The 14,049-nt window shown below is 36.0% G+C and overlaps 1 protein-coding gene across 6 annotated transcripts; it reads left to right on the top strand.

The window, feature by feature from the left end:
• The first annotated feature begins 823 nt into the window (after nucleotides 1-823).
• LOC111385827 (pentatricopeptide repeat-containing protein At5g40400) lies at nucleotides 824-11,416 on the top strand. Of its 6 annotated transcripts, none has more exons than XM_023010249.1 (9): nucleotides 824-2,853; nucleotides 3,244-3,350; nucleotides 3,440-3,613; nucleotides 3,697-3,957; nucleotides 7,592-7,764; nucleotides 8,776-8,953; nucleotides 9,084-9,168; nucleotides 9,647-9,749; nucleotides 10,903-11,416. In XM_023010249.1, the coding sequence occupies exons 1-3, from the start codon at nucleotides 1,026-1,028 to the stop codon at nucleotides 3,455-3,457; spliced, it is 1,953 nt and encodes a 650-aa protein (XP_022866017.1). In that variant the 5' UTR covers nucleotides 824-1,025; the 3' UTR covers nucleotides 3,458-3,613; nucleotides 3,697-3,957; nucleotides 7,592-7,764; nucleotides 8,776-8,953; nucleotides 9,084-9,168; nucleotides 9,647-9,749; nucleotides 10,903-11,416. The 6 variants fall into 6 exon arrangements, with proteins under 6 accessions (XP_022866017.1, XP_022866019.1, XP_022866018.1 ...); XM_023010251.1 differs by lacking the exon at nucleotides 9,647-9,749 and adding an exon at nucleotides 8,200-8,277; XM_023010250.1 differs by lacking the exon at nucleotides 9,647-9,749 and adding an exon at nucleotides 4,068-4,239.
• The last annotated feature ends 2,633 nt before the right edge of the window (nucleotides 11,417-14,049 follow it).

The raw sequence follows: 14,049 nt of genomic DNA, 5'->3' as shown, positions 1-14,049 counted from the left end.
GGTACCAACAGTGTTGCTTCCGTTGTTCATATCGTTATTTTCATGTGACGCCATTGAACCGGAACAAGCGACAAATAATTTAGAATAATTATAAGTTTGTAAAGTTGTATATAAATTCGAGATCAAGTTATCTGTTCAGAAAATAAAACTGCAGAGTTGAAGAACAGATTATTTTGTCAAATTATTAACAACTTAACAATCATTTAAAATGAATTAGAAATCATGCAAAAACCATGAACTGGAAAAAATTGACAAAAACTAATGAACAAAATTTGATTTGCTAAAGCCAATTCGATTTAAGCCTGTAGGTAAATTTTAGAGAATCAAATCAAACCGAAAGCCTGTGTATTCACAGTTTTCTTAAATCGAATTCGCCGCCTCACCGAAGTGCAAGAGGTTTTGATCGGTGTTCGATTCCCAGGATACAATCGGTTGTTGGTTTACGCTGCACTACGTTAACCACCTGCGAACTAGCTGTGATATACTCTATCTCACAAAGAAATTATAAATACAAGGAATAACTTGAAAGTGAGAAAAAGAAGATTGTTGCTTAGAGGAAGAAGCTTGCATTTCATTTGTAATTTTCCAACTTAGAGAGACTCCTATTTATATCAATGGAAGAAAAGTTAGCTTATTAATCAATGAGTTAAACCATTCATTGATAAAGGAGTTAAAAATATAAAGGAACTTGAGTTACTTGAGTTATATGATATGAAGAGATTTCTATTTAATATTTTTCATTACTTTTATTCAATATTTTTCATTCAATTTAAACATAATGTCAGTTTTGATAAACAAATACCAAACAGAGCCATTTTTGATAAAAATTATCGAATGAGAAACGCTAGAATGAGGGTTTAATTGTACAAAAAACAGAAAAGGGCTATTGTTTCGTCTTCCTCAATTTGCTGCTTGAAACTGGAAAGGGATTTTGGAGGAAAAAGGATCCCCGATTGGAATTCCCCGGTTAACAACTCGGTATACTCTATTTCGATATTCCTAACTTGTTTACCTTGAATGCATTGATGATTCGAATGCTAAAATCAGTTGACTATTTACCTTCAGTTTCGACACTCATTTTCACGAACAAAATTTTTCAATCAAACTCCAAAGATTACTCATCATCGTCTCTCCAGACAATAACGGAATCTAATCAAACCAAAATTTTCATAACAAACCCGCTTTACAATTTTCTTTCCGAAACCCAAAATCCGAATAACCTGGTCAATCTTATCTGTTCATCTCTCAAGCAAAAGAACGATGCCCATCTGGCCCTTCTCCAAGAGAAAGGATTATTTCGTGAGTTCACGAACCATGAAATGTTTAGGGTTTTGCTTAGATGCCAAGCTGACTCATCCACTGCTCTTGCGTTTTTCAACTGGGTAAAGAATGACCTTGATAAACAACCAAGCACTCAAAACTACTGTATCATTATTCATATTTTAGCATGGTCTAAAAATTTTAAGCAAGCAATGGAAGTAATGTTGGAATTGGTAGAGTTGAAAAGAAATGTGAATTCTTCAGAAAGTTTGACGGTCTTTAAGATCTTGCTTAATTGTACTGATAAGTGTAATTGGGACCCTGTTGTATTTGACATGCTTATCAAGGCTTATCTCAAAAAGGGTATGGTTCGAGAAAGTTTTCAAGCTTTTAGGAAAGTGGTAAAGCTAGGATTTGTTCCAAGCACTATTACGATTAACTGCTTGTTGATTGGGATTTCGAGGATGAATTGTGGTGAAAAGTGCTGGGAAATTTATGAGGAAATGGTAAGAATCGGGGCTCATCCCAACTCATGTACCTTTAACATATTGACTCATGTTTTGTGCAAGGAGGGAGATGTGAATAAGGTGAACAAGTTTTTGGAGAGAATGGAGGAAGAAGGATTTGATCCCGACATTGTGACCTATAATATGCTTATTGATAGCTATTGCAAAAAGAGGAGATTGAAGGATGCTGTTTATATGTATAATATCATGAATATAAGAGGTGTGATGCCAGATTTGATCACACACACGACCTTGATAAATGGCCTTTGTAAGGGAGGTAATGCAAGAGAGGCTCATCGGTTGTTTCATCAAATGATTCATAGAGGGCTGAAACCGGACGTATTCTCATACAATACTCTTATATGTGGATATTGCAAGGAGGGAATGATGCAAGAGGCGAGGTCTTTGGTGCTTGACATGATTGACTGTGGGGTTAACCCTGATAGTTTCACTTGTTGGATGCTTGTAAAAGGATATCAGAGTCAGGATAAGTTGATTTCTGCGATGAATTTGGTGGTGGAGCTCTTGCGGTTTAGAGTGTCCATATCTGGATATGCATATGATTATTTGATCTTTGCTTTGTGCAAGGAGAATCGACCATTTGCAGCAAAATCCCTTTTGGAAAGAATATCTCAAGATGGCTATGAGCCAAATGCGGACATCTACAATGAGTTGATTGATTCTCTTTGCAAAAGTAGTAGTTCAGTGGAGGAGGCACTGAAATTGAAAGTAGAGATGGTAGCTAAGGATGTAAAGCCTAATTTATGTGCATATAGAGCTATTATTAGACGTTTGTGTGGATTAAACAGAAGCAAGGAGGCCGAATCTTTGATGCGAGAAATGGTTGAATCTGGCTTCCAACCTGATGTTGAAATTTGCAGAGCTTTGATGAATGGGCATTGCAAGGAGAAAAACTTCCGAGAGGCAGAATCATTGTTGGGCTCCCTTTCTAAGGAATTTCAGATCTTTGATGCAGAATGTTATAATGCACTTGCTAGTTTGCTCTCAGAGGAAGCTGGCACTACTGAGTTGATGGAATTCCAAGATAGGATGATGAAAGTAGGTTTTGCACCAAATATTTTGACATGTAAGTATGTAATTGATGGAATGTCGAAAGCCAAAGGAGTGTAAAAATGTTATTTCGGTGGCTTGCTATTGTATAATCCTTAACTTCATTTTCAATCCACCTTCTCTTAAAAGAGGCAATCCCAGGATCTCTGTTCATTTGTGTAGCCCTCATTTTAACACTTCATTCCCTTAGTTACTGTTCATTCACTGATTCCTCCAAACATCTCTCATATAAAAGTGGCTTTTGCTCTCTCTCTCTCTCTGCAAGTCCTCTGCTTTTGGACGAGCTCCTCTCTCGACCAAACCTTAAATAAGAAGAAGAAAGGTACAATTGCCCAGATCCAGTCCATTTTCTTCTTTTATATTTTTATTATTTATAATTTTTTTATTTTGAATGTTGAGCTTGCAGATGGGAATTTTACATTAGTTCAGTTGAAACAAGGGAATCAAGTTCCAGCGGTTTTTGATCGAACTGGGGAGGAAGTTCAGTGCCCTTTATTGAAGTATGAGGCTTTGGTATTCTTTATCCCGTCCATTTTCTTCTTCTTCTTTTTTTATTTTATTTTGAGTATTGAGCTTGCAAATGGGGATTTTACATTATTCAGTTGAAACAAAGGGGATAAAGTTCCAGCAGTTTTGATCGAATTGGGGAAGAAGTTCAGTGGCCTTTAGCGAAACAGGAGGCCGCGGTTTTCTTTTTCCCCTCTAGCTTAAGAGACTCTACCCATAAATTACTGTTCATTAGTGATTTCCTCATATTCACAAATGAATCCCCCTAGGTAATATTCAATAACTGGTTTGTTACTTTTACATAAAAAGTGCCTTTATCTCTCTCAATTTACACGTCTCTGCCTTCGTATAGCTCTTTCTCCACAACCAAACGAAAACCTTAAGGGAAGAAGAAAGTTAAAACACTTGATGGCGGTTGAGCCCGACACACAGCGGTGGTATCTGCAGAGCTTCAGCAAAGCGAAGATCAATAGACAAGTGAGAGCTTCGATGGCCAATGTGTTGAGAAGGTATTGAATGTTTCCATACCATGCGTTGTGAAAGTTTTCTTCTCCGACTGATGATGGTGTACACATCAGCTGAAGCTGTCATGGAGTTCTAGCATTCTGTAGAGGTATTTTCGGTGCTTCTTTTTTGTTTAGTCATTTTCCCTGCTTATGGATTATTCTTTTATTTACGTGGCGGATATTTTTCATTATTATGAGGGCATCTCATTGGTTATAGGCTGGTTTTTGTGGTTATACTACGATAGAGTGACGACTGAAGATGAGAACTGGTTTCAGAGTCTCGTAACTCTGCAATCAAATTTCTGTAACTTATATATCATTGGCATGAATTTCTCGTACAATTTTCAATTTCTGAGGTGTTTATTGTTGCTTCTTCACATGTTCTTGAGGTAAGAAATTGCACTTTGTTCGCTTAGGTTTTTTCATTATGTTTCGGAAATATAATTTTTAACTGCTGCTTTTTGTTTCTTTTGCAAAGTAATTCAACCCATAAATGAATAGTACCATCTTTCCTCTTCTTTTTATCATTTTTTATCTTTTCGTTCATATCTAGATTCAAACTGTTGGGTTTCTGATAGCCTCCCATCTAATGTAATAAAATAGCAAGGGCAGAATAGGGAAATGAATGGGGCAGTTAGCAGCACATGCAAGTAACAGAGGTAGCTGTAAAATTAGTTAGAAAGATCTATAAATAGAGAGGCAACTCGTAGGGTAGAGGGGAGGAATTAAGTGGATATAACCTGGGCTTTTGTTCTGAATGGGGCCAATTTGTTGATGAAATTCCCGTTCCATGCCTGTTTTGCTCTATCTCTAATACTATCCATCAACTGCAATGGAAGTTTTGCAACTCGGAGCTCCTCCTCCGACGATGCCGATGGCGATGGAAACACGTGTTCTTTGCCGCTGACGGAAGGACTGATTCCGACCAGGATTCCAAACAACTTCCGATCACGATTTTCTCCACGTCAAATCTCTCTTCTGCCCTTCTTACCTTCAATACTCATGCTTGTCTTATTTGCTGCTCTCTAGGCGCCTCCTGCTTCTGCAGATGAAAACTCCAATGACAATGCTACTAGAGATTGCCTCTTCTCTGGCGTTGAGGCTTAGACGCAATTGCTCTGTTGGTGTTGTTGGTATGTGGATCCGAATGCTGCTGGAAGAATTAAATTGCCTGCCTCAGCGACCTCTATTGGAATCGCAGAAGCAAAGGTATGCTCCGGTGAGCTCTCTACTATGGACAGCCGAAATTTGCCTATCGTTCCCTCTTTCAATTCTCTCCAAGTTTGCACAAGTCAATGACAATCTAGCCATTGAAACCACTCCCAAGCTTCATCATCCAAGCACACCGCGGCTTCCACTTTTTCCCTTTCCGACAATTGATTTCTTGCGAAAATTTCATCAGCTTTCCCTAGCCACCAATCTGGATTGCCATCATAGAATATTGATATTTTTAGTCGACCTAGCGAATCCAATACAGAATCGTTTGCTCGATCTCCTCCTTCCTGTTGCAACATTATGTGATCAAATCGCTTGAGTAATGAGCTCCATTTCTCCTGTAATTCCTTACTGAATTTTGTTTCCATCCCCCTAGAATCGAGTGCTTTGATACCAATTGATAAGGTCCTAACTATAAAAGGCAGGATTCTGTAAGAATCAAAGGAGCAACAATATATTATTGAACTAAAAGAAATTGCAGCAAGAAAGGAAATAACATATAGTCGTTTGAGAGGACTACACTCTCCTAAACCTCACTTTCACTCACTTAATTCCTCCCCTCTACCCTACGGGTTGCCTCTCTATTTATAGATCTTTCTAACTAATTTTACAGCAGCCTCTACTACTTGCACGTGCTGCTAACTAGTGGTGGGCGTGGGTTGGGTTGGGTTGGTTTTCGCCCCAACCCAAACCCGACCCACTGTGGTCGGTTTGATCTAAAATCAAACCAACCCAACCCATGTAAATGTTTCAACCCAATCCAACCCAACCTAATCAAGTTTCGGTCGGGTTGGTCGGTTTGGGAAAAACTTGATTTACTTAAATTAAAGAGCTGCCATCCATTGTAAATTATGTAGGCATTGCCATCGATTGAATTAGAAGAGATGCCAAAAGTGGAACATATGAATGAAACACATATGATCAAATCCAATCATAAAGAATACTTCATCCTACATATTATTGAAACACATTTTATCTCACAGCAAGTGGAACATTTCATCAGATATACAATAATCTACTGCACAGGAATGGGGATTACCTACATTTTTTGTCCTGCAAAAGATTGATTCTCTCTAGACAATCAGATTCAACTCAACATCCACGCAACCAAGTGAACCTTTGACCTGAACAAAACAAAGAATACTACAATAAATAAATAAAATAAATAGAAAACATAGAATTGAAACAACATTCAAACTGCTTGAATTATAAGATTTTCACCCCTTCTACATTTCCTTAATTTTCAAACAAATTGAACTCTGTTTTAGTATAGCAAAACACCATTACACGATTGTAATTTCCTGTCACTTAAAAGGAGAAAACTCTTGAAATAACAACACAGCAGAAAATTCTACCGAACCTTGAAGAAACTCTTGAAGTTTGGAGTCAATTTCAGATTAAAAAAAAAAAAAAAGGCATAAACGAGGCTGAAAGACGAGGATGGCCTTGCAGTAAGCAACCCAAGATAGAGTCTCAAATGAGGTGCACCATGTAGGAGAAAAAAAGCCGAAACATCTTTGCGAGTGAGACACCTTCGTTTCTCCACATGGTCTTCGAAGTGTTGCTTGATTTTTATGAGTTGTTTCATTTTTGCATCATTTTGTAGCATATGAATCTAGCATTTGAGAGGAGATTGAGAGCATGGCCTTGCAGTAAGCAACCCAAGATAGAGTCTCAAATGAGGTGCACCATGTAGGAGAAAAAAAGCCGAAACATCTTTGCGAGCGAGACACCTTCGTTTCTCCACATGGTCTTCGAAGTGTTGCTTGATTTTTATGAGTTGTTTCATTTTTGCATCATTTTGTAGCATATGAATCTAGCATTTGAGAGGAGATTGAGAGAAAATTGGGGGACAGAGAGATTAGGGCTTCATATTGTGGCTGGGAGTGAAGAAGAGAAACTGAAGAGTGTAAAATTTTAGGGCTTTTTTCATTAATGTCGTTTCCTTCCTTTTCCTTTTTTTTTTTTTAATGTAACCTTGTTGGGTTGGGTCGGGTTTCGTTGGTTAACCCACAATCCGACCCGACCACACAACCCACAACCCAAAACCCACCTAAAAATAGCAAAAAATTGACCCAAGGGTCGGGTCGGGCGGTTTCCGTGGGTTGGATTGGGTTTTGCCCACCTCTACTGCTAACTGCTCCATTCATTTTCCTATTCTGCCCTTGCTATTTTATTACGTTAGATGGGAGTCTATCAGTTTCATCCTATGAAGGTGAAGATGGTGGTATGTTCGCTGGGTTTGGATTGATTTTGAGCTCCGGTTAAAGGTTTATGATATTAATTGGGCTTAATATTTGGGTTATATTATTTGTTGGGCTAGGTTCAAAGGAATAGGGTAGTGGGTTTCTTATCTGTTTGTTTGGTTTGGTTAATGGGGTGGGCACAAGTCTTCGTCAATTTCCATTGCCTCTGATCCATGCTTATGTGGTTTATGGTTTTAGTGAGCTCTGTTTTATGCTTATAAATAATCGGTTGTTTTGTTTTCTAATATTTCTCTTGTACCTTTACACTTGCATTTTGCAGACTGGAGGGTGTTTTGTATATGGGCGAAGCAGAAAATTCTTACAGGGAAAGAGTAGATTGCAAAAAAAAAAAAAAAGTGTTCTTTTGGATCACTGGGTGGTTACAGATCCTGGTGGGATTTATTTTTGTTTGTGAAGTTCCATTTTCCCATGGAGCTACCAATCCTAATGATGGTAAGTCCAATAAAGAAAACCTATTTCTGATGTTGGCTATATGTTAGGTTTGTCTTCAATTAGGTGAGGCTCTATGTTCTCGGAAACGTGTATGAATTTGTTGTATGGTCATATAGTTGGTGAGTAACTGCAATAATTCAACTTAAATTTCTTGTGTATGTTGTAAACTGCAAAATTTAGCAACTTTTTGGATACTTCCTCAGACGATCTAAATAAATGGGTTTCCTCTACCATTTTATCTCATGGAGAAATTATCTCTCTTCAATAACTATAGATAAGTATAATATCCTTATCTAGAGAGGCACTTTATTCTCCTTTTGGTATCTAATAGAAGCTGCCTGTTGTCACTAGATCTAAAGTACGATATGGGGAATTCTGCCTCAATGTAATATTTTGATAGGAACCTGCTCTGAATTCTCACTTCTTCTTGTGTAGACACAAACGAAGATACGGCAACTAAACGAGCAATGAACTGGGAATTTCTAATATATTGCTGTGAATAGGTTGACACTGGTATGAATATAAAACTGAGAATTACAGCCTTGCAGCAAGAATATTTTATGTGAATAAAAGATAATGACTGATAGGGAAAAGATATTTGGGTGTTCGAGAGACCCAAAACTCTCCACTAGATTCTTCCTCAAATTTCTGCTTGCCAATACGGCTATTCTCTACCTATATTTATAGTACACTTCTAACAGATTTTCCTAACTAATTTTCCCTTTTAACAGACTTTAGTTTTCCATCCACTTGTAGAGTATTCCTCTTTTGGGTCCTAGAATGAGTGAGGTGGATTGGAGCCTATCATATTTATATGTGAAATATGGTAGCATTAGCAGCTTTAATACTTTCAATGATCACAAAGAATTTCTATGATACTCTGGCTATCAAATATTTCTTTCCTAGGAAACCATCTTTTTAATTTCTGTATGGTCTCTGCTTTGTGCATGGACCATTACTAAAAAGAATGACATATGACCTTTTTGTAAAAAGCGGTACGATTTTGTGCAGATTGAGAAAAAAATGGAAGGATGGGGTAGTTGAAGTAGAGACTGAGGATAAAGACACCGAAGGTGCCAGGACGTCTATGATACCACACATGTTTATAAAACTCTCATTGCTTCTGATACCAGCACTTATGGTGGTTTCTGTTCCTTGTCAAGCTGCGAAGGATTGCTTCCCCCCACCGGTAACTTAAATCACATTTGTCTTTCAATTTTAATTTAATATTGCCAATTGTTGTTGTTGTACAATAAGATTAGAGTCATTTGTTCATCTTATTTTGCTATGGTGATGGTTTTATCATACTTTGGTTTTAGGACTATAAACAACAGAGGCCTTCTCAGGAGCTTGTTGCTGAGGATATACATAGGATTGAGTGGAAATTTTGGCATATCTGCAGAGGTATGAACTTGGTATCTATTTCACTATGCTGTGTTTGAATGTATGGGATCACGTGTAAAAGTATATTGTGTTTGACTTGTTTCCTAAAATTGTGAATTTGTTATTTATTAACATATTCTGGAGCAGGCCAGCCTCATAGGCATTTGCTCACTATTCTTTATAGCATGAGTTCAGATGAATCAGATCCTATAATCTGTTTCCTTATTTAAGTTATGTGATTTTACAAGGAGAATATTTAAGATCATTGTATTCTCATATTTAAATCTCCTTATATATTTTGTTCAAATTTTAAGAAATAAAATTTTGTTTTTAAGATAAATATTAGATTTAAAGGTGAAATCTGTGAAAATATTTTTGTTTAGTGACAGGGAGTTGAACACTTCTTCCCTTTCTAAAGTTCGTAATTGATTTTTATTTTTTTTTCCTTGTATCTAAAACTGCATATTTGTTCCTGTATGTATCCCCAACTTATTCACAGAAGGTCTCTGGAAATCCTGTTATTGCTCCTCACCTTTACAAATTTCATAGAATTGACCAAGACATATGGGACCACCCGTACAATGATAAGTTCATTCCTATAAGTAAATTACAGTTTCTTGCAACTTATATCTGTATTTATCTTTTCATATTTGGCCAAGGGAGTGTTGCATCACTTTCAAAAATTTTAGTTTCTTGCTAAAATTATATATGATGTTTGGATGTCTGAAGTAGGTAGAACAGTGTTTCAATTTCCTCTGATACTCAGACTTGGGCACGGGAACGGGAACGGGAACGGGAACGTATCTAAGCGCCGGATCTTTTATTTTCTAATATATAGAAAACGGGACATGGCTAAAAAGAGTTCAAATTTCGGACACGGGTACATTGATACTTCTTTCAAGCTTCAATTTTTTTACTAACCCAAGATATTATTTTGAATAGACCGAAAATCAATTGTTCACAAAGAATTAGTATTGAATAAGAGGTTAAGACGAATAAAATGAAAATTTGGGGTTTAGTTTTCAATTATAAAAGGTTAATTACTAAATGTTATATAAAATATAAAATGAGGGGACCGATTGCGTTTTCTACTTAGTGGAGTACTAAGTAACACTATATGGAACTCATTTTCATTTTAAACAACAAAAAAAGTTCTAAACCATCGATACAGAGAGAGAAAGAAAGAAAAAAGAAGAAAAGTGGAAGAAAAAAAGAAAGAAATAAAGAAGAAGGGGAAATCTTGCGCTGTTGCCTTTCTCCACCTTCTAAGAGGTGACGCTAGGTTTATAGAGAGCAAAAAAAAAATAAAATAAAATAAAATAAAAATAAAAGGAGAAGCAGCAATAGCAAAAACAATGAATTGTCCAATTGAAAATTGGAGGATTCGACGCATATCGCATTCCCATATTTATGTCGTGTCGTGTCCGACACGGGTATTCTGACCGTTTCAAAAAGTCCAAGCATCAGAGTCAGTTTCTATTCTCTTAGATTGAATGGCTTGTTGACCAAAATATTTTAATGGCATATTTGGTAGGGAGGATTTGATAGTACTTGGCTACAATATTTTTTATTATACCTTCAAACCTATCTAGTGCTATGTGTCAAACATGCACTAAGGTTATTCCAGCATTGCTTTAACATATATGTGCACTCTGCTGTTTCTTTTATCATTTCGTTCTTTTAAATCTTAGGTTTTGAGGATTGAATTGCTGAATAATTTTCCTTGTCTAACTCAAATCTGTTTCGTTATTACAGTTGTCTTACTCTTTAGTAAATCTTGCTCAAGGCAAAAGAGCTGCAAACGAAGCTTTGCAGCAAAGACTTGGGGTTGAAAAAGGCTGATCTGCCTTTGGTAGGAATTATCACCCACATAACTCATCAGAAGGGAATACACCTTATTAAACAGGCTATCTGGCGCACCCTGGAATGCAATGGATGGGTATTCTTTATTTTCTCTGCTTTTCTTCCGCATATGAACTAATGACAATGGCATTCAAATTAATTTCCCTCCCCTTGTTTCTTACGACTATTATTCTTGGGCATGAATAATGTTTTATTCCGTCCGGTTTGGAAATCACGACGACGTGGTTCTGAGACCAAACAAAGCTAATCTGGGGTAGCAACTCTTGTTGGCTAATTGTTTTATGTCTGCATTAGAGTTTACTTTATCACCTCATGTTCTTCATATGTTTCGTTGACTGTATTTTATGGGTGACATTATATGTAAATTTACCTCATCAAATCAAATCAATTTTTAATTTTTTTGTAATGGATTATCATCACTTCCCAATCAAATCAACTTCATTTAATGCACATATCTCCCATAAACCATTGTCGCTATACACACTAACATTACCTTGAAAATATAAGACTGGTTTTGCAAAAGGAGAGTTAGAATTTCAGTTAGTAGGCAATTCAACAGCTACTGATCATTTATATGTATCCACAGAAGTTAAATGTGAAATTGAAGTTGTATAACAAATCTCAGCCTGTATAGTATATAGAATTTGTTTCAGAAAATTTCAAGAAGAGAAGCTTGAAGTAACTGTAAAGCTATCAATCTGAACCAAAATTTGAAATTTGAAAGCTCTGAATTGTGTTCTAAAAAGTCGAGAAAATTTTTAATACTCTCAGAGTATGCAACTTTATACTTCTGCAACTATTTAATTGAAGTATATTAGTCATTCATGTTTGGTCTCAATTAAATGGCAAGTTTCAATTACTTAATACATACGTCAATTAAATAGGGACATGGATTATCGAGTACTCCATACTCTCGAGAATCTAAAGCTTGATGTGTTTTTACTAAGCAATTGGTACCTGACATAATATGATCTGAGCTTGAGATATCTGCACTAGAGGGGTTTTCAGATTAGAGCATCACCGAAAAACTCTTTAAACATAACATGCTTTTTATTTTAAAAAATTCTTAAAATCATATTTCAAGAGATTCTTTAAATTAATATTTTAATTTAGAGAGTGAGTTTGACTTTTCAAATTTGGAGAGTCAAACTCATTCTTTATAATTAAATGTATTCAAAGATTTCAATGTTTATTGTAGAAAAAATAATAAAATAATTTAGAGAAAAGTTAGTTAAAATAAAAGATAAAGAAAAATAATAAATATTTTTTGAGAGTAGTAAAATTAAGTATTAAACATAAAGAGTTTGTTGGAGTATTTTAAAGTTTTAATTCTCTAAATTTATAGATGTTCTCTAAATGATAAAATATGCTCTTTAAAAATAGAAAATCTTTTGGAGATGCTCTTAGCCCAAATCAAAGCTTCTAATTGTATGGCTCATGTTTTCAAAATAAATTTAACTAAATTTCTTGTTTCCTATTATTTTGTCTTGGTTCATTTATCTCCTTTTCTTCATTGGGTGTAATTCATCCACTTGACGTCTCAAGTTTAGTTATCAGTTATCGATTTTAGAGCACCCATGGACATCAAATTGACCAACTTTTGCACGGACTTGGTTTCCTCCAGCTTTGGATCATGATCATTCAATATTTCATCACGGATGAAAGGACTCACTAACTAATACTACTATAATATAATGGAAAATAACCATTTTTTTGTATACATTATTCGATTATGTTGTTATCACGAGCTTTGCACAATCGATCCAATTATATAGATATCCATTTTGTACAACAAAAGTCATTGAACATTTTAGCTTTTGTCTTTTTGACATAATACGTTGGAACTCAACGCTTTAAATATGTGCTGCACTCGAAAAATTAAACCGACTTGGAATTTCTTAATGACAGTCAAGATCTCATTTTCAATTTCAGAATTATCCAAGCTATTATTTTGTCATCATCAAAACTTGCTCTAGATTCCTTAATGGAGTCCATCCTGTCGTTTCAGTTTTCCATGAAAAGGAAAAGGAGGAAAGTAGAATAAATAAATCTCCATATAATTCTATCTACGCAGGAGCCCATTAGACTAAAGCCCAAAAAAAATTAAAATTTCGACCCAAAACCTGCTTCACATTTTTAGCCTAAATCCGGCCTGCGCGCACCATTCCAAAGATGAATCGGTTGAGTACCGAACTCTAGATCTCCCTCGCCGCCGTCTGCAGCCATTTTGACCATTATAGATTAAGTGGGCTCTACCTATGAGAGGGACATTAAGCCTCTTGAAGTACAAGAGGAGAATTGAGATCCTCATGAAGACGCTACCTCTATTAAAAAGAAAGCTAGAGCTAACTAAGAATTTAAGCAAGAACTTTAAATGAAAACATAAGGAATATTAAGTGCTTGTTTGGTAGGGATTTTGATAATTGATTTTTTGACAGTTAGAGATTAAGTGGGTTCTACCTGTGAGAGAAAAATTCAAAAATGACGGATGGAATAGTGAAATAACGGTAAAAAAATTGATTTTAATTGATTTAAAATCTGTACCAAATAAGTACTGAACTGTTAAAGTCTCAAAATGCATCTCATTTTGCCTTGAAGATCAACTCTGGTTCAGAGAGATTGCTTTTTCGTTTATATGCTCTTCACCAATAGTAATGAAATCGAGCACCAGCTTTGATGCTTGTAAATGTATTTATATGTTAGTGCTTCAATTATACTCTGTAGTTAATCTCTGGTTAGAAATATTTTCTGATATGCTTATATATTAGTTTGCTATGGATAGAAACGAGTCTGTCCTTATGGATAATCCTTAAATAAATATGTCCATATTGCTATCACCGGAAAACCGCCACTTAACTCATACTCGAACCGACCTAGCAAATATCCACCACGCACCTCCATCTGCTGTCACTCGCTACCGACAATTATTACTGCAGTTTAACCGCCCTCCACAGCAGGCGTCTGCTTCATCCGGTTCCAACATCCTCTGCCCCTAGAAACGCCATAATCAGAATCCCAAGGCACCCACCATCCGCCAAT

The sequence above is a fragment of the Olea europaea genome, unplaced genomic scaffold (genome assembly GCF_002742605.1).
Source record: "Olea europaea var. sylvestris unplaced genomic scaffold, O_europaea_v1 scaffold3301, whole genome shotgun sequence".
Taxonomy (NCBI): Eukaryota; Viridiplantae; Streptophyta; class Magnoliopsida; order Lamiales; family Oleaceae; genus Olea; species Olea europaea.
The sequence above is the reverse complement of the archived record's forward strand: the minus strand, read 5'-3'. Positions and strand labels throughout refer to the sequence as shown.